The sequence below is a fragment of the Camponotus floridanus genome, unplaced genomic scaffold, assembly GCF_003227725.1.
Source record: "Camponotus floridanus strain SB8 unplaced genomic scaffold, Cflo_v7.5 scaffold86, whole genome shotgun sequence".
NCBI classification, from domain to species: domain Eukaryota; kingdom Metazoa; phylum Arthropoda; class Insecta; order Hymenoptera; family Formicidae; genus Camponotus; species Camponotus floridanus.
Window position 1 is genome coordinate 25,417 of NW_020229856.1, and position 23,425 is coordinate 48,841.

The 23,425-nt window shown below is 34.1% G+C and overlaps 8 protein-coding genes across 15 annotated transcripts; 4 read left to right on the plus strand and 4 right to left on the minus strand.

Moving 5' to 3' along the window:
• The first annotated feature begins 100 nt into the window (after window positions 1–100).
• LOC105250754 lies at window positions 101–4,011 on the plus strand. Its single transcript, XM_011257013.3, has 9 exons — window positions 101–274; window positions 1,084–1,353; window positions 1,461–1,618; window positions 1,734–1,881; window positions 1,966–2,392; window positions 2,463–2,617; window positions 2,701–2,940; window positions 3,018–3,250; window positions 3,334–4,011. Exons 1-9 carry the CDS (start codon window positions 223–225, stop codon window positions 3,514–3,516), a joined length of 1,866 nt encoding a protein of 621 aa, XP_011255315.2. The 5' UTR covers window positions 101–222; the 3' UTR covers window positions 3,517–4,011.
• A 488-nt stretch (window positions 4,012–4,499) lies between these two features.
• Window positions 4,500–5,345, minus strand: LOC105250755 (protein FAM32A-like). Its single transcript, XM_011257014.3, has 3 exons — window positions 5,133–5,345; window positions 4,845–4,977; window positions 4,500–4,746 (listed from the first exon to the last, which is right to left on the minus strand). Exons 1-3 carry the CDS (start codon window positions 5,219–5,221, stop codon window positions 4,624–4,626), a joined length of 345 nt encoding a protein of 114 aa, XP_011255316.1. The 5' UTR covers window positions 5,222–5,345; the 3' UTR covers window positions 4,500–4,623.
• Window positions 5,346–5,501: 156 nt separating this feature from the next.
• Window positions 5,502–6,556, plus strand: LOC109609960 (small integral membrane protein 12-A). The gene is made up of 3 exons (XM_020027372.2): window positions 5,502–5,604; window positions 5,877–6,141; window positions 6,347–6,556. The coding sequence occupies exon 2, from the start codon at window positions 5,896–5,898 to the stop codon at window positions 6,139–6,141; it is 246 nt and encodes an 81-aa protein (XP_019882931.1). The 5' UTR covers window positions 5,502–5,604; window positions 5,877–5,895; the 3' UTR covers window positions 6,347–6,556.
• On the minus strand, window positions 6,315–9,253 carry LOC105250756 (aldose 1-epimerase). 2 transcript variants are annotated; one of them, XM_011257015.3, is made up of 5 exons: window positions 8,972–9,253; window positions 7,999–8,207; window positions 7,455–7,825; window positions 6,709–7,134; window positions 6,315–6,455 (listed from the first exon to the last, which is right to left on the minus strand). In XM_011257015.3, exons 1-5 carry the CDS (start codon window positions 9,022–9,024, stop codon window positions 6,375–6,377), a joined length of 1,140 nt encoding a protein of 379 aa, XP_011255317.1. In that variant the 5' UTR covers window positions 9,025–9,253; the 3' UTR covers window positions 6,315–6,374. The 2 variants fall into 2 exon arrangements, with proteins under 2 accessions (XP_011255317.1, XP_011255318.1); XM_011257016.3 differs by lacking the exon at window positions 8,972–9,253 and adding an exon at window positions 8,365–8,598.
• Window positions 9,254–10,839: 1,586 nt separating this feature from the next.
• Window positions 10,840–12,741, minus strand: LOC105250757. Its single transcript, XM_011257017.3, has 2 exons — window positions 11,890–12,741; window positions 10,840–11,705 (listed from the first exon to the last, which is right to left on the minus strand). Exons 1-2 carry the CDS (start codon window positions 12,100–12,102, stop codon window positions 11,148–11,150), a joined length of 771 nt encoding a protein of 256 aa, XP_011255319.1. The 5' UTR covers window positions 12,103–12,741; the 3' UTR covers window positions 10,840–11,147.
• Window positions 12,742–12,932: 191 nt separating this feature from the next.
• On the plus strand, window positions 12,933–16,745 carry LOC105250758 (ATP-binding cassette sub-family F member 3). 2 transcript variants are annotated; one of them, XM_011257020.3, is made up of 9 exons: window positions 12,933–13,313; window positions 13,391–13,491; window positions 13,692–13,875; window positions 13,979–14,322; window positions 14,401–14,899; window positions 15,072–15,295; window positions 15,397–15,755; window positions 15,830–16,050; window positions 16,155–16,319. In XM_011257020.3, exons 2-9 carry the CDS (start codon window positions 13,424–13,426, stop codon window positions 16,299–16,301), a joined length of 2,046 nt encoding a protein of 681 aa, XP_011255322.1. In that variant the 5' UTR covers window positions 12,933–13,313; window positions 13,391–13,423; the 3' UTR covers window positions 16,302–16,319. The 2 variants fall into 2 exon arrangements, with proteins under 2 accessions (XP_011255322.1, XP_011255320.1); XM_011257018.3 differs by having other exon boundaries at window positions 12,936–13,313; window positions 13,391–13,496; window positions 16,155–16,745.
• Window positions 16,746–17,298: 553 nt separating this feature from the next.
• On the minus strand, window positions 17,299–20,357 carry LOC105250760 (WAS/WASL-interacting protein family member 3). 6 transcript variants are annotated; one of them, XR_889153.3, is made up of 6 exons: window positions 19,763–20,023; window positions 19,424–19,587; window positions 19,009–19,307; window positions 18,235–18,937; window positions 17,792–18,082; window positions 17,299–17,638 (listed from the first exon to the last, which is right to left on the minus strand). XR_889153.3 is itself a non-coding variant. In XM_011257024.3 (5 exons), the coding sequence occupies exons 2-5, from the start codon at window positions 19,572–19,574 to the stop codon at window positions 17,517–17,519; spliced, it is 1,275 nt and encodes a 424-aa protein (XP_011255326.2). In that variant the 5' UTR covers window positions 19,575–19,587; window positions 20,136–20,357; the 3' UTR covers window positions 17,304–17,516. The 6 variants fall into 6 exon arrangements, 5 of the variants coding, with proteins under 5 accessions (XP_011255326.2, XP_011255325.2, XP_011255328.2 ...); XM_011257024.3 differs by lacking the exons at window positions 17,792–18,082; window positions 19,763–20,023 and adding an exon at window positions 20,136–20,357 and having other exon boundaries at window positions 17,304–17,638; XM_011257023.3 differs by lacking the exons at window positions 17,792–18,082; window positions 19,763–20,023 and adding an exon at window positions 20,032–20,357 and having other exon boundaries at window positions 17,304–17,638.
• Window positions 20,358–22,030: 1,673 nt separating this feature from the next.
• Window positions 22,031–23,242, plus strand: LOC105250761 (60S ribosomal protein L32). The gene is made up of 4 exons (XM_011257027.3): window positions 22,031–22,105; window positions 22,286–22,394; window positions 22,677–22,829; window positions 23,040–23,242. Exons 2-4 carry the CDS (start codon window positions 22,302–22,304, stop codon window positions 23,196–23,198), a joined length of 405 nt encoding a protein of 134 aa, XP_011255329.1. The 5' UTR covers window positions 22,031–22,105; window positions 22,286–22,301; the 3' UTR covers window positions 23,199–23,242.
• The last annotated feature ends 183 nt before the right edge of the window (window positions 23,243–23,425 follow it).

Sequence of the window (23,425 nt, forward strand, 5' to 3'; positions counted from 1 at the left end):
CTAGGAACTTTAGCTACTTAGTTACTAGGGACTTTTACTCGTTTCTCCCTATGAAAGGAATTTTAGAACAATGTGATAGCGTCTAAAGGTATGTGTCATGTAGGTAGTGTCATCGAAATCACGCCTAATGAGTTTGGGATTTGGGCGTGTTTTGCCTCAATCTCTCAATTATCATTATCTCATAATTTAATCTTTTACCTTTTATTTAAATGATATAATATAATGAAACGTTGGTTTTGCATATTTCCGTTCGTAACATGCCTCATGTGGCATGGTAAGTTTACCCAACTTCTTTAAAATATATACACATACACTGCATGTTAGCATGAGAACTAATGTAGATATTTTGATATTTTTGTTTATTAAGTTCTAAGATTTAATTGCGTAGAAGATTGCATTTACATTTTACTCCTTTAAGTTATATCCCAGATAGATAGATATGCTGAACATAGCATGCAAACATTTTATGTATACTTTGTGAAACAATTAAAACATTGAAACAATTTGAATCATTTTCAAATCGGGAAATATAGTCGATATACGTGAGATTGCTTAATTTATTTAATTTTAAGAAGGCTTGACGAAATTATATCCGCTGACGAAGTTATAGTCATTTATCTTAAAAATAATTTTATAAATTATATTCATTTCTTATTGCTCCAATAATGTCGGATTAATTGCATTCTATTTCTGGCAAAATAAGCAGCATATTGTCGCAATTTTACAGCATCAGAAGATCTCTTTCACTTGCTGATAACACTCATGTCATATGAGGACGCATTTTTCAATGTTTATGCAAGTATTTTTAATTTTAAAATTTTGTCATTATGCAGGCAATATGCTGACATATGTCTATCTGGGATATTTAGAAATTGTAAAATTAGAATAAATCAGAATTAATTTGCAAAATATACACTAAGATATGGAAAAATATCTTAAATTTATTTAAAATTTTGCTTATGCTATTTTTATGAGCAGAGATATATGTATATGCATTATATAGAAAATTTATTACACTTGCTTAAAAAAATAAAATTTGAAGTATGATTATATATTAGATTAATGAAATATATTATTCAACAGTTGCTGTCATAGCTCAGAATACAGGAGGCTGCCAAATTCCATTAGTCATCAGAGGATCTTGGTTTTCATGGGAAAATGGCAAGAATACAGAAACAGAAATAAATGCCAATAGTATGACTAACCGGGGCATTTGTGTAAATATGATAGAAGAATATCATGTTAATTATACATTTGTATTTCGTGATTCTAATACTCCAGCCACGTATGACAGCTGTTATCATTGTGTGAAGCTCATTGTTAGAACAGTAAATGTTTTGGAGAAAGTTGAAGGCAAGTGACAGTTTATGCTAATGCAACAAATTATAACGCAACAATATATAAAAATAATATGTAAAATATATGATTTACATGTGTGTATTTATTTCTTCTTATTACAGTGAGTTGTGTAAATTTGCCCAATGGTGTTGAACCCACTGTGGATAATGTTTGCAGAGGTTTAAATGCAAACCAACAGTTAATAACATTGTTTTCTGAGAATTATGTACCTGTAAACTGCAGATCTTCTCTAGAAGGAGTTTGGCAATTTGCTTATCAAGTAAGATAATGATATTGCACAAAGATAACAATATAATGATTTTGTACTGCTTTATTCATTAATATCATTAATAATAATTTCATTAGTAATATGTAATATCTATATTAATTTTCAGAATCGATTTAGATTTACTGGAGAATGTAATAATCCAGATGCACAAATAAAATCTTGTCAGACTGCAGGAACCCAATTTCTTATAACCAATCAAAAATTTAATATTACTTATAAGCAATGTCCTGGAATGAAAGGAACCTTTGATGGATGTAATAGAACAATTTATATCAAAATATATCTATATATTTTGAGATTTTTTATATGAGAAAAATGTTGATATTGTCTTATTTCAGTGGTAGAATACAGTTGCTTGGGCGATTGGTTTGTGGATAAAAATCACTTTTTCGCAGTAGCAAATACAAAAGAATCTCGAAAGGATGAAAAATACAGATGCTTTTTAAAAAATCGTGACGACGATTTGTATATCGGTGTATCGATTACTGCAGAATGTAATACTCTTAAAACTGTCGAAAAGAGTCCGGAACGTTTACGAATTACTCCAGTTAAGGCCGAGATAGTTGAACCGGGTTGTCGTTTACCTGAGGATATGTCTGGGAATTGGATCAACACTGCAAATATTGATGCAGATATTTTCATTAACGAAACGCATATTATTGAAACATGGTATCCGGATCAAGGACGTTATCGACGAACGATTTATGTCTGTCGTGAACAAAGGGACTCGAGAGTAATGATGGCGAGATTGACTGTCGATGGATGGTATATTTGTCATAAATCTCTCGAAAAATAATGTTTATATATTTGTCATATTCATTGAATGCATTTTCAGCCAAAAGGACTATGTTTGCTTCGATTTTGTACCACGACATCATAATGTTATCAGATATCGACGTGGAATAGCTGTAATAAAAGACAACTTTCATACAGTGTGTTCTTGGGTCCAATTTCCCAATAAGGAAAATTGGAAATATGATCTATTTTTAGGTAATTGTAATATAAATTGCAATAATTTTTCTCTTGTATTTTCAGTAATAGACTTGTACTATATTATTTTTTAATTTTGTTAGCGAAAAGTCCCGTCCCCGTGCGCTGTCCAGTAGCTGGCAAATTTATGTTTCATCAACAAGGTGATGTTCTCTTTGAGACAAGGATTCTAGGCGGCGTCACTAAATCTCCACGTCCCAATATCTATTGTAAACAGAATATTTCCGATTTTTCGGTCTGTAGTACCGAGCAAAAGGAGATCGCCATCGATGAGACATATTGCTTATCTGTAGATCATTTGGGAAAACCAGTTGACATTTACAGTAAGTTTTATTAATATTTTATATACAACCAATGTATATAATTTTATTCACATATTTAACATCACATTTTTTTATAGGTGATCCAGACTATGTAATGAAATGCATAGGATTTTGGAGGGAAAATTTAAAATCATATTTAATAACTTATGACGAACTGGATCCTTTCAGTAAATATCGTTGTTGGGTGTATCAAAGAGCTGATTTGAACAGAGTTCTCATGTCTCAAGCCATTGGCCCATTCTGTGATCTCAAACAAGATGTAACAAGTAACAATTATACAGAAGGTGCTGCAGTTGCACTAGAATTGCAGGTAAGAAAAAAGACATTTTTTTAAGTATGATAAATAAACAATCTAATTTGAAATAAAATTTACTGGCATTTGTTAATTAATAGGAATACGAACGAGAACGTGATAGATGTCCGATGTATTTTGACGACGGGACTAATCCTTGGATAAAAACAGAAAACTATATCAATGTCTTCGATTTTTCGCGAAACCGCGGTAATATAAAAAGTAGTTTCTTATTCTTATTTATCATACCAATAGTAATAGCATATTATAGTAGAGACATATAAAAATAATTCTCTTTGAGTATCAAAAACGTGTTCATTAATTCTCACAAAGTTCTCAAAGCACGATAAATATTTAAGATAATATCGCATATACATTTTTAAGTAATTTTTTTGACAGTTTATTTTGCACTGGTATTATATATATAATCCGTCCATTTTGTAATTACGTATGTGCCTTTAATATTTACTGTTTTATCTCTAATCTTACATAAGTAGATAATATATAATGTAAATATCTTAACATATCGGTAGTCCGTCCATAAAGAATCTCTTATATAAATGCATTCTGGTTTATACATTATTCATTTTATATATGAATATACAGACAAAAAATTGCAACCAGGATGATTAGTTAAGTATTTATATTGTTTTGTAAGAGGATTGAAATAGTGGCCTTGAAATTATAAAACAATCTTTTAATATTAAACATTTTTGCTGGCAAAAAAAAAGTGCAACAATGTTTTAAATGCTTTGGATTTTAAGTAGAGAATCAAAAAATTATAAATATTTTAAAATTTTATATTTACACTTTCTATATGTTTTAATTATATAAATGTATATTTTTTATCTATACTAACTTTATGTCACTATTTAAGATAAGATGAAGAAGAAAAAATTCTTACAAAATTAAACAATTTTTATTTTATATGCATTATATATGAAATAGAAAGCATTTAACAGTATTTTATTAAATACATAATACATAACACATTATGTTAAGACATTTCAAATAAGATATAGAGAATAAGTAATTTTGTATTTTATAATAACTTTTATGTTTATCAGACATACATATAAATGATGTAATAAAATTTATTCAAACCTTAAATATACATGTGTACTATAATACTGAAATATGCACGACATTATTTTTGTGTATTGATAATTTTTTTTTAAAACTTAAAAATAGAAAATTTTATACAAAGTTTTAAGAGCAGAAATTTTAAAAACAAAAAAAGAATATATACAAAAAAATTGTTTGGTCTAACATGTATATTTAATTAAAATAATGCCATAATTCTACAAAATGTAATATGTTTATATCTTTAACTTTAAAACTAATTGTTCATAATATATACACATATAAATAATCGAGTGATATGTCGAAACTTATTTGGTCCAGCTCACTTTAGGTATGTCAAAGTGCTCAGTTAAACTATCCAGATGTCGATTAAATTCCTCCACTCGTTGTTTATGAGTCTTGGACGCTTTCTGCTTGATTCTTTCAGTTTGCTGTAAATTTTAATTAACACAACATTAAATATTAACATTCAAAATTCCTAAAATCTAATTACTTGATATTAATGCAATAAATATTATATATGCATTACCATTTTTTCTTGCATCTTCTGAAAAGCTAACTCTGCCTTCGTCCTTGTCAGTTCTTTTTTTTCAACTTTCTCCTCCTCGACGATCTTTGAGACTTCTACCAATTTCTTCTTTTTACCATCTTTGTCCTTTTTCCTACGAAAAGAGAATGATTTCTATTATATAAGAGAATGATTGCTATTATTTTGAATATCGCATGTTTTGATAAAAAAGAAAAATAAAACATTATTTCATATACCAAACATAACCTCACTTAGTTGATTCAATAAACGCGTCAAGAAAATACTTACTTTTTGCTCACTGTTTGATCACTCTTCAATTTCAGGGTTCCCTTTGCACAGTGTGCATATGGATCCTCTTCAGTTTTTGTAGCAGGCATCGTGAATTACTGAAAATTCGTAATCGGAGCAGTCAAACGAAAATATTTACACCTTGACGTTTCACTCGTGTTAGTTTTCTAGTGACGTTAGTTTTCTAGCTGAGAGGAGCCAACTTCCAATGATGCATTATTGGGTCTGTTCGTTTTAGCTGCACTGCTGCACTAGTGCAATAAGTTAGAAAGAGACAAACATACTTTCTTTCACTCTAAATAATTGCACTAGTGCAGCTAAAACGAAGAGACCCATTCCCAAATTTCCACGCATGCGCAGGAATGCGTATACATCACAGATGTAAAACGATTGGTTATATGTTATTACGTCACAAGTGCTGATGTTCACCGTGGTTGATTGCCGGTCTATTGATATGTTCACATAACCTTCTGTAAGTGTACATTTATAAGTATATATATTTATATTATCTGCAAACGTATATATGTTTATTTTTATATTTATATATTTGGTATTGCACTTCTCATAATATTATCTCATATTTTTTACGTAAAAATATTTTTTAATCGATATTTATGGTAACATTATTTTGTACACTCACACATACACACATACATATACACATACATATGTGCTCGTGTACATTTTATATGTATATTGTTACTTTGCCTGAAAAGTAATAAAGTGATTTTATTTTTATTACAGTTTACATGTACTTAAAGAAATGTGGCCCTTAATACTGAGATCCTTTGGCCAGTTTGGTAAATATATTACGCTTCCTTTTGTGGGTATTATTGGATTCATTGGATATAATGTGGAGGGATGGGTATCTGACCGTTACACGCCACCAACAGCAGCTATTAAACAACAACGGCAGGAGAGATTACTGAAAGAAAATGTAGATTCCTCAGCTTCCAAAAAGAAACACAATCCTTTAGAAGTTAATCTTTCGCCATCATTATCTAGTTAGGTATATATTTCATTATAAATAGTTTATTATATAACATAAAAGATAATAACAATATACAGAAGTTTAAATTAATTTTTTCAAAATTTAGTTTTAGCTCAAATCATATATAAGTATTATAGAGTACAGTAATATAGTTATAGAAATTTAATACAATTAGGAAAAGAATAACAAGATTTTTTATGTACTATTTATTTTGATTTTTCAGTTTACAGATATCAATTGTATCAAATGTATCAAATCTTCACTCCAAATTTATATATAACAAAGTGATTATATATTTCACCCGGCCGCAGTATGCTGTTTGGGAAGTTTTCCTGTAAAAAGTCAAAATTAATATGTAATATGTAATTTCTTTAAACAGCATGATTCTAGTAAATTAGATGTATAAATAGAAAAATTCTTATTCGACTCTCAATCTACTTTTATTGTTGTTATTTTTGTGTTCATAGTTATATCAAATTACAATAAAATCGCGATGATAATGCGATAAGACTTAATACAATTGTTTGTGCAACAAATTAACAATTCTTATAAGTTATAGCCTTGAAAGAAACATGATTTACTTACATGATTAACAGCGTCGGGATAATTTTGCGTTTCTAAGCAAAAAGCTCCATGTTTGAAATATTTCGCTCCGTTCTTGCCGACAATAGCCGTGTTATTCCTCTCAGGCAGAAAATTAGATGTGTAAAACTGAACACCTGGCTGATTCGAATATACTTCCAAACTACGTCCCGAGACCGGATGCAGAACTTTAGCAACGAGACTTTTTTTCTTGTAATCGTGCGGTTCTGGTAAGCAGAAATTATAATCGTAACCACCGCCTGGCACTTTATCAATAACATCGCCAAGTATAGTCGCCTTTCTCAAATCCATTACGCTGTTTTGAACCGATCGAATTTCACCAGTTGGAATGCTTTCAGAGTCCGTCACAGTCCAGCGATCAGCATTCAAGGTGAATACGTGTCGATATAATTCCGTCGCATTTGTAGTCTAAAAAAACGAGCATTATAATAGATAGTAACTTCTGATTGATTGATTAGTAATATGGACAGACAATAATATACAAGAAACAAGTCTATGTCTGATCTTTCAAATATTTTTCGATAGCACAAGAAGAGCACGATTAAAGTTCTTCAGTAGAAATTTTTCCACAAAAAGTTTTTCACATAAAAATACTTCAAATTTTCAGTATTGGTATCATCTTTATCTTGTTCCAGTCTTTCAATGAATAGAGAGGAAATGCAATGGGGTTTTATTTGGAAATGAATGTTTTATTTCACGCATCAAAGGGGAAATTAATGTATACGTACATGTCCAGCAAGATTGAAGTAGCTATGGTTTGTCAAGTTAATCGGCGTTGCCTTTTCGGATGATTTAGCTGTCATATCTATGTGCAACTCTCCGTCATCAGTCAGTCGAAAGGTAATCTGTGCTGTTACCTTTCCTGGGTAACCCTCATCATTATTTGGGCTGATCAAGCTCATAATTACGCGATCATGATCGATCGAAGCATTCCAGATCTTCGAATTCCATCCGTGAGTCCCGCCATGAAGACTGTTTTCGCCCTTGTTCTTGGATACATGATAACGCTTACCATCGACGACAAAAGTTGCTTTGCCAATACGATTGGCGACACGTCCGATGGTGGCACCGAAATATGGATTACTCGACGACTGATATCCTGAAAAATGTAATGCTTAATCAAACTTGATACTTCCATTTTCCAAATAATTTTAATTTCTTTTATTCTTAGATTTCTTTCAAAGAAGGAAGGCCATATAATAGATCGATTGAATTGATCTCTCCCGAAATATCTCTTCTATAAACGACATTATCACCTTCAATCATTATTACCTTCAACGTTATCGAAACCGAGCACAACGTCTGCTATGTTACCCTCTTTATCCGGCGTTCTGACAGCGGTTATTGTCGCACCATATGTCACAATGTCAACCTCTTGATTGTTGCTGTTTGTCAGTGTATACTTTTCAATTTCCTGACCGTTCACAGAACCCCATTTTACCATTGTAATAGATTTTGGTACTATCGGGGCCATGATCGTTCTGAGTAAAGACAAATTGAATATAGTACATTTTTATAAAACATGAATATTGAATATGAATATTCAATATGAATATTAAAAACATGAATATTCAATATGAATATTGAAAACATTGACGAATTTTGCTTTTTAAAAACGTAAATTAAATTTTAACATACAATTATTGATAACTTCTTCGATTTGCGAAATGCAAGACTCGATCTTCTAGCTAAATGTTTCGCGAAGAAACTGAACTGAAATACAAGCACTGCGAGTGCTGAGACGCTTAAATAGTTTATGGACTCAATCACTGACTCAATCATATGTTATCACGAAACTAGATTACAGTATTTATCCAACACTTAGGCGTCAAAAATACGTGTTGTTATGTCGGATTTTGTATCGTCTGGGTATTTATAAAAAGTTATGCGATATATATCGTATTTAAAAAATAATTTAAAAATTCTTATCTTGAAAATACAATCCCGTCATTTTGCATAAATGCATTATATAATAAGTATAGCGTGATAATCAGTGTTATTATGTAACCTTATTAATTTTATACATATGTATAAAAATTAAATAATGTTTTTTAACTTTATTCGAACACATGAAGAGTTGTTTATCTTCTTAGTGCTCATATTTTTCAAAATTAATAAAAAAAACCCATATGATAAGCTAATCTTCGATCAATTTTCAAAAAATCTCGAAGAAAGAAATTTAAATACTTAAATATCATTCGAGTTGCTTAAAAAAATGGAAGAAAAAATATAAAATTATTCTCACCCAAGCCAGGAAGGAAGAAGTAGATATATGGAAAAGCACAAACGCATAAACATTGTTAATTAACAATTTTATCGATCTCGTTATTGATATAAAGTGTCGAATATAACACGATATGATACGTAGTTATTATTTTGTTCGCGAATTTTATCATCGAATGACGTAATTTTTAACAGATGGCACGTTTTTATATCGGCGATGCATGTTCCACAGACATTTTTCTTAAATATTATCCGCTTACGTATGAAAAGGTGTTCTTTGTTCTCATTCGATATAGAATGTACTGTTTGGTACACAAGGTCATTTAATATTCTCAAGAGAGGTATTATCCAAATTGCAATGCGAATATAATGAAAAAGAAATTTATAAAAAATAATATATTAAAAATTAAATTTATATAAAAGTTTGTTGTAAATTATAAATTGTTATTTAAGAATAATGATCTTAAGTTATTTAATGTCTTTATCTCTTTCTCTTTTTCATTCTATTTTTACATTATACAAATAATATAGAAAATTGGTTGGAATATTTTTTATTTTATATTCATTATATAATTTATATCAATATACAACAAAATTTTACAAATCTCTATTTTTGATATTAGATACTTTTACAAATTAAAATTTTAATAAATTTTTCAAATATCATTTATTATTGTTACAAAAATGCTATATTAATATTCTTCTTTATACAAAAAGATTCAGATACAAAAGATTTCTATCATAGATCAGTTTTCACAATACATCTACAGAATCATAAAATTTCTCTTAGTATTTAATACAGAAGCATTTTTTATTTCTAATTTACATTTGTTTTATAATCTTTGTTTATTTCTAATTTACTATTATTCTGGTTATACAGTTTGGAAAGTTGCAACTTTATTGTGTACGATTTTTTTTACATTACTGAAATATACTTTTGCATCGTAGTTTTGCATTTTGCAAATGGAACTTCCCAGGAAAGTTTTAATCCGCACTCGCTGTTGAAGTTTTTATTTCGATAAATTCGCTTATCAAAGCTTGTGTAACATTCATTTCCTTCTTTAACCTTTCAAGTAATACGTTTAAATCATTTGTTGATTTTCGAATGGTTTCTATATTCTGTAACAGATTCAAGCAAAGTATATCTCAGCAAGATATAATTTAAAACGCAAACGTAAATACGAAAATTTAGCATGACTCTACCGTTTGTACAGTTTTGTAAAGTAAAATTTCTTCTTCCTTTGTTAACCGCTCGCTAAAGGAACGTGCGGATGACGAATAAATGGATGATAAATCAGTCATAATTAAATAATACAGATTTTGAAATATTAACGAGACCGAGAAATTAATTAATTAATTGTATATCGAAACGAAATACACAACACTGATGAATTTGAAGATTACTTACGTTACGAGTTTATTTACTAGTAACTTGTCATTTTACTACCAACTGTCATAATTCGTACTGCCAATGTGAGAAAATGCATTTTTAGTTACTTTCATAAAAATTTATCGACCAATTAAAACCGCGAAATTTAAAACAGCAAATGGTTGTATCAATCCTATTTCTTTTAAAACATTTATATTGTTTCTTCATTTTATATCATATTTAGCAGGAACATGAGTGTTTTTTATAAATAATTAATATGCAATTTTTATGAATAATTAATATGCAAAAAGAGAAAGCGATTTCAATAGCAAAGGATGTGTGCGCACATATCTGATTAAAATAAATTTCACTTCAATCAAAATAATTGCTTATACTTCTGAAATATGTATTGTTTACAAAGCTATAATTTGATTTATAATATATATATATATATATATATTTACAATAATTATACTTTCACATATATATTTACATATATGAAAATATAACTAATGTGATAAATACTATTATAGACTGCAGACTATTAAAAAAATTAATAATCAGAAAATCATTATAGCAGTTCAACATTATTCTTGAATAAAATAGATCTCAAATCATGTTCAATATAAGCAATCCGTTACATCGGAATGTATACATATGAGTATAAAATGTTTCGAGAGATTACTGTTTGTAAAATACAATTCATACTGTCAAAAATCAACTATAAAATAAAGCCGCGATAGATTTACGGAGCACAACAATTAGATATACTACATTATTATATAAATACATCAAAGGAATGGGGAGAAAGATATATTAACCAATATATTCAACCATAGTCCACACTTAAAGCACTCAGACCCTTCTTCTTAATCGCTTCCCCTACGGCACGTTCTAAGAAATCTTCCGGTTGATCACATTCATATATTTTATCCGCATCCAGCGCATTGCATCTTCCCGTTTCTACATTACTGTAGACAGTTCCATAAGGAAAGTCTTCGAGTTCATACATACATTTGGACGAAAAGGAACAATCTACACCTATGCATTTACAATAATGTGGCTGAAGAAGAGCGAGCTCAGCCGACTGGACTAAGCCATGATTGCGAATCGCCATTGTCACTGCTGTGTCTTCCATGTCGTTTCTTCTGTACGATAAATGAAATCTCGAACCGATGGAATTCTCCTCCAGAGGATCAGGTGGATGCATCATCCTATAGTAAGCCAAAACCTCATTAATACTATTGTCCATGGAACCTTCTTCCTCTTGAAAAGCCTGCCATAATTTAAGCTTCTCCTCGATCTGTATTTGGTATATAATTTCGTCATACTCAATATTCCCTACATTGTTAGTTGTTGTCTCCTTGTTTGCATTCATATGTTGCTCCTATAAAACAATAATTATTTTCTCTATACATTTATATAATTAAAAAAATATTGACAATAAAACTAAAATTACGCTTTGTCAACAAGTGAAAATCCGCTCGTCTATAATTAATATATAATTAAATAAGAGCGACATTTTCACAAGAATTAAAGGAACGCTACGTTTCATCGCGACAGGCAATTACCGTGTCCGAACGTGTCTCGTCGACCTCGGACAACTGCGTGCTGCAGTGTCGCTTAGCCGGAAAGAAAGCACATTCCTGGCCGTCCGAATCCTCGTCGTCGCTCGCCACCAGCTGTACCGCGTTGCGCCAGAGCTTCTTCCGCGGTCGTTCCTTGTTCACCGTGTTGGCGGACGAGAAGGACGAGGGCAGAAGAAGAATCTCGCGCTCGTCCATATTATTCGTGTCGCCCGCTTCCCCGACGACATTCGATCCCGCGACGTCGTCGCGGTCGTCGGTCGTATTTCCGTCCCTGCGAGTCTCCGCCAGCGCGACTGCTTTCCTCTCCTCGGCGATGGTATCCCTCAGCGAGAGCGCACGTCCGTCGTCGAGGTCAGCGAAGGCATTTCAGCCGCGAAGTTTCCGCGGCCCCAATGGCTCGTTCAACCCGGATTGTTATCGGAGATGGAGATTATTCCGCGACGCGAGGGGGATTCGTAGCGAGCGACGACGCGCGACTTCCTCGTCGAGGCTGACTTAAAAGGCCGTGCCTGACGTCGCCTGACAGCGGGACGACGACGCTCGCCGATGTACGCGTCGATCCGCAAAACAAAAACGCGACTCCTCGAGCATCATCAGCGAGAATGACTTTTGACAGCTACAAGATGGCAGCTACCGCCGCGATCGTTTGACACGCTGAAGAGATGGTGTTGTGGGCGAAAATCCGATTATCGATCTGTCAAAATAAAACGCGGAGAAATTAGGATCACGCGGAAAGAGGATCGTTGAGGACCTCCTTTAACGTCTCGATGGCATTTCGACGTATCCTTGAGCCACCGACATGTCAAAATGGCGTCAACATGTGTTCACGTAGCTGATTGACAATTCTCCTCGGAGCTTTCGTGCGCGTGCGCGAATTATGTCATTCGACACGTGACCGACATGGAACAGGCTCGTGTTTCGCAGAGAATTTATTTCGGGCCCGTGTAAATTATGAAAATTTTCAAGACGCTTCAATTGAAAGAAACTTTCCGCTATAATTCATGTTGATAGGAAACAATTTATATAAATATAACGCGTATTAATGCTGTATATTAAGCGAGCGTTAATATTTTCTATTTCTGTTTCGCAGGGAGTCCAATGGCGTCCTTTATTGCTACGAAATATATACATGACTGAAACGTAACCGCGGTATAGTCTGCTAGCGCCTAGGTTAGCGCGCATGCGCGAGATTGGGCCTCTATCTCCACATTGCTCGGTGGAAATCCGACGATTGGCCTGTCAAGAGCAGCGAAGTTCGCTCTGGCGTGGCTGTTTCTTCCCGATTAGAATTATATTAGGATTATAATTTTTTTTTTACTTAAATAGCTTAATTATGGCAACCTGCGGCGAATATATTCGTAGTCAATTCCCAACGATAGACGACGACTTGTATCAATACGTGGAAGGTATGTGCGCTTTCACAAAGTAACCTAAGGAATTTCGCATGATAATTCATAATTCTCTCTTTGACGCGTGTACCAAGGTATCCTGGACAGTTCCAAGGACGACTTCGAGGATGGCGACGAGGTGTACGAGGCGATCGGGCAGGTGTTGCACGAGGTTGCGGACAAATCAGAAAACGAGGTTAGGTCTGTAAATATGTTTGCATTTGTCATTCTTTAATTCGTTAACGAAATTGGCTGCCTGTCTGAACAGAAATCGTATAGTATTTCCTCGTGTGTTACATCAAGTTCCCGCAACCGCAAGAGTTATTAATTTTTTCCTCTCTAATAATGCAACTGACATAATTGAAGCTTATCGTATTTCTTGTTTTTCATATGCAGACAAATATGTGTGAAATTATTGGAAATATTGAAAGGTACTTCAAATGATGATATAGACAGGAGAAAAAATGGTGTTAACAAAGTATTAAATGCTCCGGTACACCTGGGTGCGTTAGCTGCTACTTTGGAAGCACAGGTTGAACAGATCAAGAGTATATGGGTGACGACTAGAGATGATGCGATGGTAATATATAAATATATATAGCTTCAACTTTTGTATTCAATTATTATATTTATATGAAATTATTATTTATATATATTTTAATATTGCTTATTATTAAAAACAGAAAGTAGACGCTAAGAAGCTAGAGAAGGCCGAGGCTAAATTGCAACAGAAACAGGAGAAACGAATCGTAAATGAACAGGGATTAGCATCTCGCATTAACACTGCCAATAATGTGGCTGAAAGTGCTGCTAGCGCGAGCCAAATGATGAGTAAGAAAGACAGTCGAATGGAGACTAAAGGTGGAGTGAATAAAGCTCAAGACATCAGGATAGAAAACTTTGATGTTGCGTATGGTGATAGAGTGTTATTACATGGTGCTGATTTAATGCTCGCATTCGGCAGACGGTACGGTCTGATAGGTAGAAATGGACTTGGCAAAACCACCTTACTTCGAATGATATCGAGGTATGAAATCATTGCATAATCGCTCAAATAATTTTACTTGTGTTGATTGTTAATGTGGATAAACCTCGATTGATTTAGCAAACAGTTGAGGATACCTTCACACGTGCGTGTATTGCACGTCGAGCAGGAGGTAGCCGGCGATGATACGTCCGCATTAGAATCTGTCTTGGAATGTGATCAAGAGCGAAGTGCATTACTCAGTCAGGAGGCGAAATTACAGGCAGCAATAGAGAAGGATGGCTCTAAGACGGGTGATTCATTAGGTGAGGAATTGGCACGGGTGTACGAAGCGATGCAGTTAGCCGAAGTTGATAAGGCACCTGCTAGAGCAAGTGCAATCCTGTCAGGACTTGGATTCACTGTTGAAAGGCAGTCCTGGCCAACCAAGGCATTTTCTGGAGGTTGGCGAATGAGGCTGGCTCTTGCGAGAGCTCTCTTCTCTAAACCAGACCTATTGTTGCTTGATGAGCCAACGAACATGCTCGATATTAAAGCGATACTCTGGTTAGAAAAGTATCTACAAACGTGGCCGAAAACATTACTTGTAGTATCGCACGACCGGAAGTTTTTGGATACGGTAAATATGTTTGTGTTCACTTATTTAAAAAAAGCTCAATACTAACTTATTTTATTGTGATACTTTGTTTCATGTAATAAAATTTGACTTGTAAAATATACATAATTAAATATTTTTAGTATAAATTATATATATAATATTTATCGCTTGTGTTTCCATTTCTCCAATATAGGTTCCCACTGATATTTTGTACTTACGTGGGCAGAAAATAGAGGCGTACCGTGGTAATTATGAGCAATTTGTGAAAACGAAAGGTGAACGCGAGAGAAATCAGCAACGAGAATATGAGGCTCAGCAGGCAAAGAGAGCGCATGTACAGGAATTTATCGACAGGTTCCGATACAATGCGAATCGTGCGTCGAGTGTACAAAGCAAAATAAAGATGTTAGAGAAACTGTAAGTAATAATGATTCGAACGCGTGAACATTTTATTCCTTTATCGAAGAGCAGCTTAAAATTTATTCAACTTTACACCTTCTTTAAACTCATTGATACAGACCTGATTTGAAGCCGATGGAGAAGGAAAGCGAAGTGACTCTCAATTTCCCTGACGTCGAACCACTGAGTCCGCCGATATTGCAACTTAACGAAGTCTCCTTTAGTTACAATGAAGGAGTAGATTTAGTATTTAGCAATGTGAATCTTACTGCCAGTCTGCAGTCGCGCATCTGTATTGTCGGAGAGAACGGTGCAGGCAAGACTACTCTTTTGAAAATCATTACGGGCGCATTGAGTCCTACGCGAGGCACGGTCCATGTACATCGTAATCTAAAGTTTGGATACTTTAGTCAACATCACGTCGATCAACTGGACATGCGCGTCTGTCCCGTCGAATTATTACAAACACATTTCCCTGGTATGTGTTTCCAATGCGAACTTGATTCTCTATTTATCTTAGGAATCAATAGTGATTACTATTCGCTCTACCAGGCAAACCTATCGAAGAATACAGACGAATGCTCGGAAGTTTCGGAATAAGCGGCAACTTGGCTTTGCAGACCATAAATTCTCTTTCGGGAGGACAAAAGTCTAGAGTGGCATTCGCCCTAATGTGTGCGGCAATGCCTAATTTTTTAGTGCTCGACGAGCCCACCAATCATCTCGATATCGAATCGATAGAAGCATTGGGTAAAGCTCTCAATAACTGCCAAGTGAGTATCTATTTTATTTATATGTTAGTTATAATTTTAATTTTTATATGTTTTTATCTCGTATATATGATCAGTCTTTATTTATTCAATTTTTATTGTTGCAGGCTGGTGTAATATTGGTGTCGCACGATGAACGTTTAATCCAAATGGTTTGTACAGAATTGTGGGTTTGTGGAGAAGGATCCGTTAGATGCATTGAAGAAGGTTTTGATGAATATCGCAGAATCATTGAGAGGGAACTTGAATTATAAGATATTAAGTTTTGTCCAATGTGATACTCTCATAATTTTGCGTTATCTTACAAGTAATACATCATTGTGAAAATTTTAGAGAAATATTGCTGTTTTAAAATCAACTTGCGGCTAATATCTATTATAGTAATATAATAGTAATATTTTCTTTCTGAACGTTTCGCCAAAATATCTTATCTATTTCTTAGATGCTTTTCTCACGACATAAATTAAATATAGCAATTATCGATTATGTATATGTACGATTTATTCGTCTACTCGATATAAATGTCTATTTTCCCTTTTTGACAATTACACAGAGAATGCATCTTTTTTCTTAAATTTATTAATAAATGCATTATATTCATTTTTCTTTAACACACTGACCTAATATGCTATTCAACTGTGACATGCAATCTGAATTTGGACATTTTCATACTATAAACATTATTCTATTATAAAAAGAGAAAATAATAAAAGATATTGTTAGATAAATAATGCTTTTTATATTTCACTTCAAAATATATGAATCAATTATTGTTCTGCATATAAAGATTGCATTTGTTAAAACACAATAAGTGTTTAATTATACACTAACATAATAATACAATTATTGTTAATTGAACAAATCCTGTTGTTGCAATTGTTTATTAATATTGAAAAATAAGTTACAACTTTATATTTTGGCTTTTATATATAAAGTTTAAATAAGTAACACAAAGAAATGACAAATTATCATACACTGATATTGATACAATGTCGTAAATTAATGATTTTGGTGATATATTTGTTATAATTTTTTACATAGAAGTATAAGGAAAATACAATATATGTGATTGAAAAGGTTAAATGAATATGTTTTTAAAATGAGAGTAAATGTGCCTTTTGTTTCAATCTCTTTTAGATTTCTGTTAGGTAATAACAGGCCTAGCTTTTCTAACGATTTATATATATATATATATATATATATATATATATATATATATATATATATATATAAGTATAATCTATATTAAATAGATTTTCCTAAGATAAACTGTACAGAAAATATTGTCTAAAACATTTTATTATATAACTGGGCTCGCAGATTTAAGATCTCACACTCTCTCAAACTCTTGCTGATTCATTCTTTCCATGCACACTTAATTTAACATTTTATTCTGTGGCAGCATTGAGAAATTTTTAAACAATAATCAGTGCGTAAAGCAATGATTTAAGTATACATAGATGGTGTTTTCAATATGCTAAAGAAGTTGCATTATGCCACTGTTTACTCCCAGATGAAGTATTTAACGATTGCAGTGTACTAGGAGTAGAAGACGGTTGAAGAGGTGGAGCTGGAGCTTGTTGCTTTGCTGCTGTAATTTTTGAAACACCACGATTATTTTCCGTTTTTCACGACAATACAGTGAATTTATGCATTCTAGATAAACATTCATAAAAGTGCAATAAGTATAGCATGCAACTTTATTTATATATTATATAATAAATATGAATTATTTGTATCATACATGTTTATAGTGTCTTGATATGTTGTGTCTTTTGCTGGAACATAATGCATAGAGAAGCAATGTTGGCAAGTTAGTGCTTTGAAAGAAACCTTAAAACGCCATGAAAAAAAATAATGTCTCGTGTAAAGTGCATCATGTATAAATGATAATCATGTATAATTTCCAGCGTGTATAAATGATATATTTGCATCATGTAAAAAAACCGTCAAAAAATTCTATTCATAATGTGCGATATATTTTGTAGTATACATCTAGATATGCAGCCTTGTGCGAAGCATTGTATGCCTAAATCTAAAACGGAAAAGCATTTCCTTTTATTATTGTTTCCTTTTATTATTGTAACAAACATACATGCGCATACACACACACACACATTTAAGATGTATTACATTCTACGATAAGAATCAAAAATCAAATATTTTTTCCTCGTCGATTGATCTTACCGTTTCTGCTACTGTAGACCTTGACAAAGCCTTTGAACGGTTCTGGAGGTGGTAAGTTAGACGTGGCGTGAAACATCTCGGCGAATCGCACCTCCAGGTCAACGGAATTCGCCGAGGCTTGACCGCTGCCGTTGCGCACCGACAGACTCCTCGTAGGTGGAGTCGGAGGGGGCGGCGGCGGTGGTGCTAGTCTTTGATGCGTGGGAGCCGGACGATGGGGGAGCGGCGGCGGCGGGGGCGGTATGCAGGGCGCGGTAACCGTGACTCTCGACGGCGGCGGCGGTGCTGCTCTCATAACAGGCATGGTCGATGACCGCGAGGTCGGTGACGGCGGTTTCGTGGGCATGGTATTCGCCGACCGTGAGATCGGCGGTGACGGAGGTCTCGTTATCGGTGGCCTGAGAACTCGATTAATCGCTGGTCTCGCTGTGGGATGTGGTACGGCGGCCTCGTGCAGACAATCTTGCGATTGATGCAAGGAGGATGGTGTTGTCGTCATCAGAACCGGTGGCGAGCGCGGTAGTCGCATGCTCTGCGCCCTGGCCACGCTAGCCGCGCTACTTGTCAGATTCAACTTCTTAGGTGGTGGCGATGGTTTCTGCAGACTAGGCGATGGCATGGGTTTAGGCACAGCGGGTGATTTCGCGAATGCTCTGGGCATAGTGTCTGAATTGCTCGTCGCAGAATCTGTGGTACTTTGTCCCTGTACGATTAAAATTAATGACTTTAGATGGGTCATTAGCACAATGGCCAATTACATAATTCTTTCTCTACCTGACTGAATATCTGTGGCTTCTGCGCGGCTGGTGGCGGGACTGGAGGTGGACCCCGTTTCATACTATGAGAAGATCCAGGCGACGAGTGAAGGAAGCTAGAGTTATTTACATTTTGTCCCTCTTTCTCGGTCATGTTTCCTCTTAGTCCCGTAGGTTTTAATTTCGGCATGCCACCCGCGAATAAACCGCCCAGGGACATGGGTCCACCATTACTGTTGCTGTTTATCGCTGCATTAGAACTATTAGTCCTACTATTATTATTCAACAAAGGACTTGTCGATTCGCCTTTAACTTTGCCTGCGAAACAAATTATCGTTTCATATACAATGAGATACTTTTACTTTTACATTTAACATATTTTATTCAACCTACTCTCGAGAGTCTCGCTATTTTACTCTTTATAAAAGATTTACCAGCAATTGCGGGTGCGCTCTTGTCCACGGTGACAGTCTTCCTCAAAGTTTTCCCTGCCCTTATGGACTGCAGCAGTAAGTTCCTGTTATCTCCCACTGGTGGACCAGAAGCAGCGGCCTGCGGAGGCGGTGGCGGAGGTGGCACAGACATTCTTATTACCCTCCTGCAAAGCGGATGACAAAGGTGTAACACACTAACGGCGGAGGGACATCGTACAGGTTATGGATTTGTCCCACAGATGGAAAACGTCAAACGCTCCTCTACGACAAAACATTTCTCTACGGAATCTATTTTTTTTCGCTCTCTTTCGTTTTCAATTCGACGGCCATTATATTTACGATTTACGATTTTGGATCGTTCCATCGAGATGTGTCATTCGCGCACGGGCGGGCGAGGGGGAGGGATCGGCCGTTTTCGGAGCACCAGATGAGAAAATATCCAGGTGAAACGAGGCAGTCCCGGTCGACCCGGGGACCGTTGACCGGCGCACCCCCACGTCGACGAGTTCCCTGACACACAATGTATTCCCCCGCTAAATCCTCCCGTGACGTTCACGCGCGAGCGCGAGCGCGAGCGCGAGGGACGGGCATTTCGCGCGAGAACACACCTTAATAAAGCGCCGTTTTTATCTCCACACCGCCTCCTCTACTCGTCGATAATACGCGCACGAAACGTGCTCTATGCGCGATTCGCCCGACGTGAGCGATTTACCGGAGTCGAACGATGATCGCTGATGTATTTACGCGTCCGGTGGTTAGGATCCCCGGCCAATGACACTCATAATTATAATAAAAAAAAAGAGGAGGAAAGGGGGCCGCTCTCTGGTGGTGGCTGGATCCCGCTGTCTACGATCCGCTCTGTGACACGACGACGTAGATCATGGCGTCATCACAGACGAGGTTGGGGGTCTCGCTCCCGTCGAATAACCACGAATGGCCACGAGTCGATCGCGTTCGCGAATTCGATTCTCGTTGGATGATTCGCGCCTCGATCTCGGCGTCGCGCGAAGATCGCGATAGGGCGCGGAGAAAAATAGCTCATTGTTAATTATGTTTTCTTGCAGACGCAAACAATTGTATTCTTTCTTTACATTTTCCTCTTATTATTTTATATATAAAAGCATTCAGTAAAAAATGTATATTTTACGAGATATTTCACAATTTACATAGAATTGTCAAATAACCAATTAAAGTATAAGATATCTCGTAAATTATATAGATTAAATTTTCAGCCTGTTCTACTTTTCACGCCGAATATTGCGAGGAATTGATTTATATAAAATAATTAGGGTAGATTTATTTTTAAAAAAATGAGAGCGGAATGGCTTTTAAAAATCTAAATTAACTGTTTTCCTCTTCAAAACTTTATTTTATCTGAAACGTTCTTTTACGATATCAAGTTTCGAAGAAAATTATTCTGGCCCCTCGCTCGAGAGCATCCTAAATACACAAATGTTTTCAGTGAGTAACAGATAAGGGGCACAATTTCGGGTTGTGTTTCGTAAATATATTAAATTTTTAATCAGCCTATTCTATTTTTCACGCCGAATATTGCGAGGAATTGATTTATATAAAATAATTCGAGTAGTTTTATTTAAAAAAATTAGAGCTGAATGACTTTATTAAAAATTTAAAATTATTAACTTTTTTCGTCTTTAAAATTTTATTTTCACCCTAAATACACGAATGTTTTCAGTGAGTAACAGATAAGGGGCACAATTTCGGGTTGTGTTTCGTGCTACGTGTACGAAAATGTTATAACGCAAAATGCTAATGTATAAAATTTTTATAAATAAAATAATTTTTTTAAATATTTATAAATAATAATACTTGTTATTTATAACTTAACTAAATAATAAAAATACTTATATAATACTTATATAATACTTATATAATACTTATATATATCGCATCGAAAATTATCGAACTATATATTTTGTAATTTATTCATTTAATCAACTATTTATAAAAAGCCATACGACATTGCAGTAATATTGCGACAATATTGCAATGTTGCTGCAATATTACAACAAAATATTAATAATATTGTTGCAATATTCTGTGCTGTATGGGATATCAAATTAGTATCATAAGGCGGAAAGGTATGGGATATAAAATTAGTATCACAAGGCGGAAAGAAAAAAGTGAGAAAGAGAAAGATCACAAAACTTATTTATATTGGAATTTTATTTATTTAATATATATGTATAATATATACCTTGTAATTTGTATTATAACATTTATATTACCGACATTATTGCACATAGCACGGAACAGAATCACATTTCTGGATATAGTGTGTTATCCATTAGGAAATTTTATGTAAATGGCAATGTTCAATGTGTCTACGAATGGGGAACGTAGGAGTTTGATCGACCAATCGGGAGCGTCCCGTTTGACGCGTTGCTATTGATCATAGCCAATTATATCGACCTGTGCCTAGGGTAACTGGCAACGACCAATCAGAGAGTCCTATTTTGAATTGGCCAATTGGCGACGAGGTCAATCGGATCCCACCCGACCAATCAGAACAAAAGGGAGCTAAAATATCTTCGTCCTGATTAGTCGATTAAATGCTACTCTCTACTTTACGAGTAGGATTTTCGAACACAATATTCAAGCTGGAAAAACGAGGTCGTTCGTGAAACCTAACCTTTTCCATTCACGGCATTTTAGCGAAGGGTATGTATCACGCGAAAATCCTCAATTTTCACGATAATCGTCATTAAAATAATCATTGTGCGGGAGTTAATCGATCGTGGACGATTTTTTGAGATATAAAAGTGTAATATTTATAGGAACGGGATAAAAGTGGAGTAACTTATCATCAAAGTGTGATTTAGATTGCGTCTGTTGTTTCAGTTATTAACAACTCAAAATGTCTATTCGACCAGTCTACCGACCCAAGATTGTGAAGAAGCGGACGAAGAAGTTTATTAGGCATCAAAGTGATAGATATGACAAACTTAAGGTAAATATATATCTTTTATTTTAGATCTTGTTAACCACGTCAACGTGTTTATAGTTTGGTTATATTCTCTGCATTACATGTGTCATAATTTGATTACGTTAGAAATTTTAATTTTTGCTATATATTTCATTTAGTATGCTATATATTTCATTTAGTATTAATTATTTATTTATTTTAACGAGTAATATTAAATAATAATTTATTTTTTATTAAGAGATTTAAGAATCTTAGATAAGGTTAAACAGTAAAAATGATACAGACTATTTTATATACATCTTTTAGCGCAACTGGCGTAAACCAAAAGGTATCGACAATAGAGTACGTAGGCGTTTCAAGGGCCAATACTTGATGCCCAGCATTGGTTATGGTAGCAGTAAGAAAACACGTCACATGCTGCCAACAGGCTTCCGTAAAGTTCTTGTACACAACGTTAAGGTAAATATTGCTTTTATTGCTACATCAAATTTTCTCTTTATAAGAATTAACAAAAGGAAGTAGTATAATTTACAATATATGAATAATATTATATAAATCATTTAAAAATAGAAAACAAATGTACATTAATCTTTTTATTTATTTTGTACATCCCAGTAATGTTTACATTTACTTTTGAATAAGATACAAATAAAAATCAATAATTTACAGGAACTTGAAGTCTTAATGATGCAAAATCGCAAGTTTTGTGCAGAGATTGCACATGCTGTTAGCAGCAAGAAAAGAAAAGCTATCGTCGAACGTGCTCAACAGCTTTCGATACGTGTGACAAATGCCAGTGCACGTTTGCGATCGGAAGAGAACGAGTAAGCGTTACTTTTCGTGTATTTTGGCAATAAAATATTAAAAACATATTTCCTGTCTCCAATCTTCTTAATGATGTCTGCAACTGCCCTATAGGTAAATATTTTTCAAATTAAAAGCATTAGATTTTTTTAAATAAATTGTATACAATAATATCAAGCTTTTAATATTATAAAATCTATCAATATACTTATTAATTGTATAACAATTTTTTTGTGAATAGTTATGCCTAG